A 12,310-nucleotide genomic window follows, 5' to 3' on the forward strand; every position below is an offset into this window, starting at 1 on the left:
CCCTCTAAGTATCCTTCTATCAGATAACAAATGGACCTAACCATTGGTGATGAGAGAAAAATCAATTTATTTGTAACTAATGCAATTTTATTATGAAAAATGCTTCTGAAGCACTGCAAGTTTGTCTGTTGACAAATTGCTTACTTAGAACTCTTGACCTAAAGCAAGAATTTCTGTCTGACAGAACTATGCTGTACCAGAAAAGGGGATGGAACTGAACTTCTCTGCAATTCCTTCACACTCTCAGTGGAGAACTACATCACTCTACTTTTTGTATTGAGTGTCTTGCCCTGTTGCTGGCTAACTATTCTAGCTGGTGAGCAGAGAAGTGTATTGCATATGTCTGCATATTCAGGAGAAGTGGCAGACAAAGAGCCCTTGGCCCTCTGAGACTCATCATGTAAGGAGAAATGAGCATAGGAACAAAAGTGTGTAACTTCTCTTCACTCCCCACATACTGTCATAACCAGTAAAGTTTATGACAATCTAGCCCTAAGAACTTTGGATGAAAACATCTCTGTGAATCAGCTGTTTGCAAATAGTTCTCTGCCCTCCTTTTCACTTTTATATGGGTGCTCCCTGCCTGCTTTGTATTTGCATGATTTGCCACCACCACCATCACCTCCCCTCCTCACAACTTCTGCATGCAGCTCAGAAACTTTCCCGCAACCTCTCTTAGGAGAGCATTCCATTTTGAGGTCCACCATTTTTTTACCCCAGTGGTCAAAACTTTGCTTTTAAAGATTTGATCATAAAATATGAGCCACTTTGTCTCCTATTAGTGATCTGTAGTTTATCCCAAACCTATCATTGTTGAGAATATAATTTTATATTTATGAATTCAAAAATCATGCACTTCTAGGCTTTTACAGATAGTAATAAATTAAAAGGCAGACAAATTACCCTTAAAGTTCTAATTTTGCTTCCTGCCCCCCACTCCTTTTCTTTTGTTGTTGTTGAAGCTGTTGAAATGCCACAGTTTAAGCAGACCCAGTTGCTAAATATATCCTCTTTCTTGGTTCATTTTCTTGCAATATAGCTACTTTCAGATTTCACAAGGATTGACTCACTTCTGACACAATGTTCCAAGATAAAATCCCACACAGTGTGACATTCAGACTTCAGTCTTTATACTAGCATACTCATCACCTGAAAGTACTCTTATTTCCTTTAGCTGACCAAGCATGCTCCAATATACTCCCAAAGATATCTAATTATTACAATACTTTACTGGAAAGTTATTTATTATAGATAGTGTACTAACTGTCAGTAAAGCTATGCTAGTATCATTGAAGATAGGCTGGAAGTCTGATTTTGAACGTATCAATATATTTCACCATGCTTTTTGATAAAGAACAAATTATATTCACATATGCAAAGCTGTAGAAATAGTGGAAATAGTGTGTGGAAATACTATGCAGTTATGAAAATAATATTAATTTAATTAATATTAAATAATATTAAGCCCTTCTGAAACCAAAAAATCAATTTCACTGTTTTATTATTAAAATTATTTTTTTTAAATCTCATTCTGTGGGTGATCATTACTAACTAAAACTCCATTTTTTTACTAGAAGTAACTCTGTGGTGGTGAGGGGTGGAAATGGAGGAGGAAAACAAATTGCAGGCAGGGACAGAGGGAAGGAGACATGGAGAGACAAAGATTTAGCTGTGTTTTCAGAAGCACCAGATGGTAAGTAATGGAATTAGAAGCATTAGACCACCTAGATTATTGTAAGTTGAAAATGCTGGAAAAAGAGGAACAAAAAAAAAAAAAAAAAAAAGGAAAGGAGGAAATTATTTAAGGGGAAAAATTGTAAAAGAAATAAAGAGCTACTTAAGGATGCCTAAGAAGAAGTATTAGACAAATAGTACACATAGGCTGAAAGGACTCACTGAATGCTGTGAGCACCACTGAAAGAAATAAATTATTATTATATAAACCCTTTTCACAAACGCAGTTAAATGCAACTCCATAGGCTACCAATGTAGAGACCAATGTGCAGACCATCAGGGAGAGAGTGAAGGTCTAGTAGGATTAGACATATTGTGCCATGTGAGAAAAGTAATAGAATTAAAAAATGTATCAGAAGTACAGTTAACAAATATTAACCACATATTTATAATTACAAGATCACTTGCAAATAATTGTAACAGTACTATACGTATTGTATTGTCAGAAAAGGAAATGTTTAAGTACTTTCTACCAGCAGTTTCTATTATGCCACACTGTTAAAGTTAGCCTCAGTTAGTTCAAGATGCACACTGAGTTCTATATTTGGTGAAAATACCCAAATGTTCACACATATCTGCAGGTTCATCTTCTATATTAAATTACGTTCACTGACATCTGAAACCACTGAACCAATACCTTGATTCCTATGCTTCTTAAAAGGACAAAAACTTCCTTGGAACATATGTGATAACATCCCATTAAATAAAAATAGTAGTCATATTCTTTCTTTTTAAGATTATTCAACTGATGGCATTTTTACTTATTCACCAGTTGGTCTTTTCATGAAGTGACTGGTCTGGCAGACCAGGGATGACTTTGACAACAAAAATTGAAATTGACAGGCATGAGGAACAATGGAAGATTTGATATGTTATATGAAATCTTTGGCTGTGTTCACCAACTCTAATGAGGCTTCTCCAAAGTCACTTTTATTGAAATAGTTCAAATAGTTTCAGTATTACCCTCCAAGCTGTAGTCAAAAAATAATTTATGTAGCATGACACCACATAGCTTAAAATAATTTCTCAGAGACTATGTATTTTACCATTTCAAAACAACAGACAGTAGGATATATTCTATGTAACAAGTTCAAAGAAAAAATAGTTGCAGATGGTTCTGTCTAAGTTCACAGAGTAAGATATACTAGGATTTAACACCAAAATAAGGAAGTTTATTTTGCAGGTTCAAAAACATCTTTCGGAGTCTGAACTGTCCAAACATCTCTGTTTCAGAAGTACTCTTGGATACAGAGTATATGTATATATAGTGTGTATATACATATATATATACACACTATACTATACTATACTATACTATACTATACTATACTATACTATACTATGTCATACTATATATATATAGAGTGTATATATATATGTGTACACATACGTACATATATAGGACAAAACACATTTAAAAAGACCAAAAAGTAGGCAAAATTAAGCTATATCCAAACCTACGCTTATATAACTGGCTTTTTTTCACATCAATCTCCTGGAATATTTCACAGCCAACATTTCATATCAAATCAAACACAGTCCCTGACACCAGTGCAGGGGCATACATTTACAACTGAGTACAATGTGGACATTATATAATCTTATATTTCAATGAATGCTCAAGAAAAAACTAACTTTTTTGAAAGATAAACTGTGGAAAATAAATGTGTCAATTACAAAAAATAAAATAAAAATTTCACTGAAATCATATTACTATTCAATAATCTCATCTCTGGGTTTTGAATACACACATATTTATTTAGGTTACAAATATAATAGGGTACAAATAACAATGATTTTATCATTCCATCTCAGAAAGTGGCATTTGAAAAGCTAATACAACACAGAAGTAGTGTAGAAGAATACGAATATTAAATAAAAAAGCAAGAAAAAGAAAACCTTCTACTTACACTCTTGCTCTTTCCACGTAGACTACAGGTATTCTTATTCATGGTGACTCAGGCTAAATCTGGAGTGTTTTGCAAGTCAGAGGTGAGGTTTTATCCCTCCAGCATCCAAATAGCTTCTTTACTGAAAGAAATAAATTTATATAATTAAAACAAAGGCCTTTCAAGTTCTACATTCAGGCATAAGACACTTCATCAGTACAGAAAAGTGTGTATCAGTGTACATCAGTGTATAAAAGCTGCAGATATTCTAAGATCCACTAGAGCAAATGTTTCATGCATCACTACATCATTCAACACATAGTTGCCCTGACCCATACAGCAAACATAACCATGAATAGATCATGCTTTCCAGACAATAACAAATGCATACCAACTCAAAAAATTGCAAAAGATTACAGGCTTCTGATTACAGGCTTTTTGCCACAATTACATTTAACTAGACATTGGCAGTATTGTTTGTAATAACAAAATAAGGCTTATTAGATATTTTTATCCAGTTTCTCAGTCTAATGGCATTTTTAAATGTATATGCTATTCAGACCATGACATAAGCTAAAAATTCAGAGAAAGAAGGTCATCTAGAGTAATTTTCAAATCCAGGAGCCTAAGAATGCTTAAACCAGCAGTTGGGTACTTTCATATAGTTGTCAGAATTTGACAAATCTGTCATTGTATTAAAACAATAACTAAGCAAAACCCCCTAGCAACTAATGAAGGCATGGCATCACAGCTTTGAAAAGAAGCATTTGTCAGCCTCTGGCTACATGCATTGCAATAACTATGGAAGAGTGGAATTAAAGAGAAATTCAGATGCTCTGAGATCAGGCAGTTAAAAGATTTATATTCTCAGCCAGATACATCTCTGCACAAATTTTTTTCTTTAGCTCAGGCAGCCAAAGATGAGATAAAGTAGAATTTCTGACCAACAGAGATGCTACAGTAAAACATCCTAATATAACATCAATTATATCAGCAAAAAGTTATCTGCAAGAGTATCCCCACATTACTTTTTCAATGCACACAAAAGTAAAAAAAAATCATTGCTCAATCTATTCCAACAATACACACAAGAGAGAAATACACTTAGCTAATTAAACTAGTTTATGCATTATCAAAATTCATAGAAGTCTAATAAAATATCTGAACTATGTGTGAAATCAAGGTACAAGTTTATGGATTTAACTGAGGAAAGCTGTACTGGCACATTAAATGGGGGTCAAATATTTTTTTATATATATTACGTGACATTCTGTTGTAGACAGTTTCAGGCATGTTTCTATGAACAACCATAATGCATCATTCTTTATCACAGCCAGAAAGCAGGATAGTAGAGCACTTAATACAAAGGAGAAAAATGCAGACTATTCAGTACTAAGCTGAAGTCTGGAGAGGTAATTTCTTGCTCTGTGTACATTTGATTGAAAAGATTGAACATTCCCTAATCTTCATTTTTCTGTGGGTGCAATACCTAGAATTTACACATAACACCACAAGACCTCACTGAACTAGCCCAGAGGTTCTTCCAGCACCAGACTGGTGCCATTTATTGTATCAGGGATATGAGTCATATAGACAGATGCCCTTCTTCCAGACCTTACAAGCTTTCCAAGTTTTCATTTAAGCGTTATGGATTTTATTCCTGTTGAACATGATGTGTCCAAAATATTAGCCAAAGAAATAGTTCAAACAGAAGATATTCATTTTGGACTACAAGCAGAATATATATAAACTTTTATTTAATCACCTTAGTCATTAAGCCTAAACATTAACAATTTTTATAAAAAACCTAACCACAACAAAGACTAACAAAACAGCTAGTGACTTCAAATTGGAGATTTTTCTCATATTGCTTCTTTTCTAAATTATGGAGGAAAATGAAAATGCAAATGCTTCTACTGAAGCATTTCAGCTCAATTAATTTATTTTTTTTCTGAACAGGTGATTAAGTGATGGCAAAATCAATAAAAACAATTTGCCCTTATGATCTGTTTCTACCTCTAGTTTTCACTACTCTTTCAAGATATTTTCAGGATGTGAAGTTCCATTGAGCAAAGTGGCACATTCATACAGAGCAAAATATTATCACTTCAGGTTGTAAGAAGTTTGTAAAAAAATACTAGAGAAATCGTAAGAGTAGGAATAAAAAACAACAAAAAATTCTGACAGACTGCTTGAGCAGTTTCCAGGGTAAATCAGGAGATTTATGTTCTTGACACATGTTTGCATGCATGCCTGTGTCTTTATAGAAAAACCATATTTTTTTTCAAGAGAGTTATAGAACACTGCAAAATAGGAGTTGCGGCACAATTCAACAGACTTATGCTTTTCCTAATTGTTAGATAACCTCACATTTCTTTAGTAGTGTATATGTTTTAAAAACTCCCTAAAATTTGCACAGGAATGCATCAAACTAGTAGGAAATTCTTATGCCGTTTTATCACATAAAACTTGGCCTTGAACAATCTCTCGTGTGTGCAACAGGTGTCCATCCCTCTAGGAATTCAACAGAAACTAAGATGAAGACATTTTCTTCCATCAGGAATTGACACTCTGCATGTCTGTATGTTGTATTTGCTCACTCATATATGATGTTTAAGTTGGTTTATCTTAGGCACATATCTAATACCTGAGCAAAAGGGTTTCAGTATATCAATGTAGAATGAATTGATTTTGGAAAGCCGACTGCTGGAAGCTGGCAAGATTATGGTTAGTTATACTAAGTCTGACTCTAGGGTCACCTGTGTCTGCATCAGAGCTGTGTTCAGCAAAATATAACACTGGACATAAAAGTTTTCTCCTCCTTTCTGATTGACGACCATACAAATGTTATACTTAATCATTTGGAAATATTCATGATCTAGAAAGGTTTTCAACAGTGATTTGTGTTGCCAATCACTGCCCAAAATCTTTCAATAAAAGTTGCAACAAAGATTTGAGATAGAGCTTAACCACTGTTGCCACCCGACATCCATTTACACGAGTGAGATGAAGAACTCATACTGATTATCTCCGACATGTCTCTGTTTCTGAGCAGTTCCGGGCTGGTAAGGTAGCCAAATTTCTTTCAGTTAAATAGACAGGAAAAAAATCCAGTCATACAGGACAGAGAGCTCTTGGATGATCTTCTGTCTCTCCAATCTGCTGTAAGAAAACTGCCATTTCTCAACACAAAAAATGTGTTGTTTACAGATTTTAATCTCAGAGCCAAGCAAAGCACGCTCACTTTACAACTGAAGATAAATATCCGAAAGGCCTGAGCTTATATCTGCAGTGCATGACTCATTCAGTGTCCAGGACTACTTCTGGAACACTTTAATGTCTTTTGTATCATTTTAGTTGAACTAGTTTCCCTAGCACAAGCACATACAAAAGAAAATAAAAGGAATTTTTAAAAGCCAATACAAAAGAGCAGACACTCCAATGAATCTGCTAAGCTCCATTGAAGAAATTTTCCAAAACAACAGGCTGTGAAAGACCTACACAACTGGAACAGATGTGAAAGAAAGGCAAAAAGCTTCATCGCTACATGCTGTCTCCTACTAAGCAAGCTACTGTATTTTCCTAGTTATGACTGAGTAGGAAAAAGCAACTTCTATAGATAGGCTGAGACATGAGAAATCTCTTATTGAGAGGGAACTGTGCAAATAAACACTTGAATATTCAGAGCCAAATATATTCCTGTTATCATGCTGCTGGTCTCTTATTTCTTTAAATATCTTCTAAAGCATAACCCAGAAATCAGTCAAACTTGCCTAGTTAGACAAGTTTTTTTGCCTCCTTTAATTCAATGATATATTTTATATATTATTTGCTTCTCATTGTAAGAATTTTTCAGAACAATTCAGTATTCAAAAAGCATTTACACTACTTTAAAAAATATATAATTGGCATGAGTATGAACATTCCACTTTACACTTGACTAAATGCAGAGCAAGCAAGACTATGAATGTCCCACCAAAAAAGTCATTGCTCTATGAGTTTAAAAATATATATGTATATAAACCTTGTTTTTATCAATTCTGCTTTCTTTATATTCTCCAAATTTAAAAACACTACTATAAAAGCCAGTGTTTCAAAACTATATAGAAGGCACATGGAGAAATATACTATATACAATATTAACATCTCTGAAGAGTGCATAAAAATGGCCTTTAAACTTGTCAACTAGGCTGAATTAATTATAACTGTTTAGTATTTTAATGGTTTTTTTAAAAAAATTTGCTGTTCTACAATAACCTCTTCTGTAGGCATGAATGGTAGGTAAAGTCTCTATCCAGTGAAAAAAACGGTGATTTTGACATTGATTCAGATAAAATCAACATTTAAATTCAGCAGAATAGACATAAACTCTTATCACACTTGCAGGAGCATTTTTCTTTAATTTTTCAAAGCAAAATAATATTTACCATTATCTTTTTTAGCAGTAACACCAAGTATTTTTACTGTCAGTCCTTGATTGTTAAGTACTGTACTCTTTTGGTGATATGATACAAATTTCCAATACATTATTGAAAAAATTAAGTTAATACTGGAGAATTTGCCATAACTTTTCTCCTACATTTAAAAATCATGAAATACATGAGATCCACTTTTCAAGAAGCACCAGCAGCCTACACAAGAAGGAGAGTATATTTTCATAAGTTTTTTGAAGACATGTTGCTGTATGGATACTACACAAGTATCAATGCCAGACAATTTGGAGGACTTGTTACTAGAAATATCATTAATCACAGGTATGTCTTAGATAATGTACTGCCCAGCAGGATGCTGGACGTTTTAATACAAAAAGATGGAGTAAAATTGCTGTAGCAGGTTATAAAGCACTGAGGAATGTAAAAATATTGTGATATTTTTTATTCCTTTCCTTGGATAAAATAAGAAAGCCTCACTTTGGAAACAGGGAATATGATTTTAGCAGAATACAGCATGACCTCTAGAGAGACACTTAAGTCCACTCAGTGCACTTTCTTACCTTTTTTTTAAGTAACTTCCATTCATGCCAGAATAAGTGTCCAGCACTTACCCCAAGAAATGCCTCAGAACAAATAGACAGAGACATGTAAGCTGGGAAAATTAGTTAGGTTTTGAATCTGGGACGGGACATGAAAAAGCATGCCCACTAAATATATTTTCCTTATGACTGGGTGTTTGATAACTTTGTTTATAAGCTTATAGACCAATTGCTAGCATTTTATTCATCACTTCTGTGTTAGTACTGAGGACTCAGCTGTTGGGTTGGTCTGATTCTGTCCTGTATCAAGACTGAACAAAACAACACAGACTTTCCCCAAAGTACATGCAGTCCTATTCTATGTACAAGGTTAACTTCTCTCACAAACATTCTGACTGCTACACACACAAGAGAACACTGTGCGTGTCTTCACACCACACAACAGCACTGATGAGGTCAGGCACTGCTAGTCCCAGGTTTATGCCTGTTGGGTAATGACTGTTCCAAGATTGCACTCTTTTTAATGGAGGAGCTGGCTTAAAATAGCTGTAATACTCTGCAAGTCCTCCAATGTGCCTATTCTCCTAGCACTGAATGGATGATACATTTATGTAACTAAAATGGGTACCCTTCAAGAAAACTGACCAGAATGTCCTACACTGCTGAACTTGCAGGCAGTCTTGGCACATATGTGCCAGCATAAAAACCTCTGCTTCATATTCTGCTGGTTTCCACACACTTCCTAACATTTCTGCTTCTTCCTTGACCTCTGAGCATCAAGCTAGCATATTCATACAACTGTCTGCTTTTGCTCAAAAACTCTTTTCTACACAGTGATGTTCATTCCAAGTCCATCATGCAACGTCAACCTTGCCATGCTCCCACTGCTGTGCTCATCACTTCACATTTCACTTCATTTTAGATTTAATCTGCTATTTTATCAGATTCTGCAGTTTTGCAATTTTGCATAGTTGTCTTTAAAGCCATTGATAGCTTGGTATTATTTTTTTCCCTCCAAAACCTATTTAGCCTATACAACAGCACAAGGCTCTGCTTCCTGGAAAGCTCATATTTCAGAGTTAGTAATTAATCTGTTCAATTTTTGAGCTTCTATAGAAGTGTTCTGTTGATAGTCCTTGACCATTTTACCTGCTTATTTAGCAATTTCTTCTACTGTTGCCTGAATCTGGGGCAGATTTTGATGTATCTTACAAGAAAAACTCCTATCATAAGAGACTTTGCAAGTTCTTCTCTAGTAGAGCTTCATTAAATTTTCCTTTTATTTTACTTATGTCCTTCCAACCTCTCTGACTTCATGATCTGGAGGAGGTTTCTTAAAAGATTCCTATATCTTTATATCTTTGTTTCTATTGCCCTTTTTTGGTCTTTCACATTAAATTTTTATATATAATATTTCAAATTTTATAACCTTTTGTATTTTCCTCATTTGGGCAAAACTTAATGTTGTTGAAGGATGCCTTTGCAAGAACTGTCTTTATCCTATTTTTTCCTGGTGGTAACAGGTTTCTTTCTCTTCCCAAAAAAATTGCAAACTATATATTCATATCCTCTCAGTTGTTTTCTCTTTGGCTTCTACAAGTTTTACACATACACACACACAAAAAATTATAGAACCATGTCATTTTTCTCCTTCACTGTGTCTAATAATCCTGTCACTGTTTTCTGTCCTTTCCAATTTCCTATTTGATAAAAATTTTCTACCTCTACTTTTCTTTAGAGATACAAATATTACCTAGGGGAATGCATCATTTTGAAATGTGCTGTTTCAGAATTATCTTCCTTCCCAAAATCTTGAATTTAAAACCTCAGATAAAACTCCACCTCAAAGGGTTCAAAATCTTAGTACAATCTCTTGATTTGATATGTTGCCTACTTCCTTTGAGGTTCATATAAAGCCTATCCTTCTAAATAGAATTTTTCTGTTCTAAAGGCATAAATCCCTTGTTCTTGATTTTTCTCATCTACAAGATAAAATGCTGTCCCTCTGTTTCTTCTTGCATTTTTGCATGCAATATGGAAAGCACTTGAGAGAATACCACTGCAGAGATGGAATATTACTTACACAAGTTTTGCAATCTTTTTCTGGAAGTGTTCACGCTTTCCCCATCTCTTCTTATACTCATTTGAATAAAGGATAGCAATAACACCATTTTAGAATAACACAACCACCTTTACTTTTCTTTCTATAACTACAACTCAAAAAATTTACTGATGCAGTTATAGCACAAAAAATATATATTTGATAAATTCATATTTCATATTCATACCTTAAAACCAAATATATTTAAAATCAACATATGCTATTCAGTTTAAAAATGTTTTTACTATAAGGCATCAGTAATTGCTTTCTGACTTCAACCTATGACATACATTCACATTATGATCTTACAGAGCAACACAGTGGCTGTATAATGAATGGGTTTTGTTTCTTTTATGGGCAGCACTAACTTTCACCTGTGCCTTGAAGCACTATAATTTCTTCACACTTTGTGCTTTTCTAAAACCCATCATAATTTTCCTCCTTCTGTTCATATGTGCTACTGCATACATTTGCTATTTTTCATGGTTTGAGTTTATTAAAAAACAGTCCCTTTGCCCCAAGCTGCTCAAATTTATGCTATTATCTTTTCAGGGCATTTTCAGAGAAGCTGGTCCAGACTGAAGTGGCAGCAAGGCATTGGAACCCTGAATTTGGCTTTGTATCAAAACATATAACACCCTGCATACAAATGACTGCTTAAAGAGAGGTGTGTGATCCAAGAGACAAATCCTTGAATCTTGCTATGCAAGGCTAACAGTTGTGCCATTTAAGACAGATGTTTGCAAGTAAGATTCTCCATGCAGGTGAGGGCTGGGAACAGATGAAGAGATTTGTTAAAAGCTGGAAGTAAAGCCTTTTATGTATGATCATTTTCTATCTCATATTTGGATATAACTTTGCTACAGAAAAGGTGGAATAAAATCAGGGCTGGCAAATCTAAGTTGAGGGAACAACTGTGTCAGCCACGATTTTAATACTTTTTTGTCTAATAGTGAAGTACATTGTTAGGAGATTTTGTGGACTAGAAAAATCTTGGACATGCTTACTCCAAATAAACCTCCTGCTTTATATTCCTGTCACATACCCATGACTGTCAAGGTCAAACTGCTAATCTCCAGTTCTTGAGCCCAAAACACAAATATATTAGTAACAAGGATCTTGATTTTCATAAAACAAGACATACATCTATCTTTTTATGATCTTACATAATTTACTTAAGTTATGACAAAAATGAGAAGTAAATTAGTCTGAAATTACTTCAGGTGGCTGAAAATGAGCTGTCCTTATTTTTGACAAACCTGAATTTGAAAGGGTATTATTATATATAAATAGACTGATAAGGCATATAAAATACAAGTTTATGTCATTTTTCCTTTGGCTGGATTCAGTTGAAGGAGATTGAAGCTCAAAATCAATTTGTTTTACCTGCTGTTCAATATTTTTAAAATATACATTATTTTAATAGAAGTTCTAGATTTTTTATTACAAAACAAGTTTAATTTTCTGCTTATCATATTTACTCTCTGTCAATGGTAGGCAACTTCCTTATGGAAGAGAAGCTAATGTGATCAAAAACAGTAACAGAAGAATCTTCACAGGGTAGCTAAAATCCAGCTTTCTGAATATACAAGCAATTAATTTGTTACCAAAAAA

The 12,310-nt window shown here is 34.1% G+C and overlaps 1 protein-coding gene across 3 annotated transcripts in view; it reads right to left on the bottom strand.

The window, feature by feature from the left end:
- Positions 1 to 12,310, bottom strand: part of PDE4D (phosphodiesterase 4D) — a 509,895-nt gene that overhangs the window by 436,104 nt on the left and 61,481 nt on the right. For all 3 annotated transcript variants that reach the window (XM_064405626.1, XM_064405625.1, XM_064405624.1), the window contains one exon: positions 3,645 to 3,765. In XM_064405626.1, the coding sequence (XP_064261696.1) occupies positions 3,645 to 3,686 (42 nt within the window). In that variant the 5' untranslated portion in view covers positions 3,687 to 3,765. The remainder of the gene's footprint in view (positions 1 to 3,644; positions 3,766 to 12,310) is intronic.

Source organism: Passer domesticus, chromosome Z, assembly GCF_036417665.1.
Source record: "Passer domesticus isolate bPasDom1 chromosome Z, bPasDom1.hap1, whole genome shotgun sequence".
Lineage (NCBI taxonomy): Eukaryota > Metazoa > Chordata > Aves > Passeriformes > Passeridae > Passer > Passer domesticus.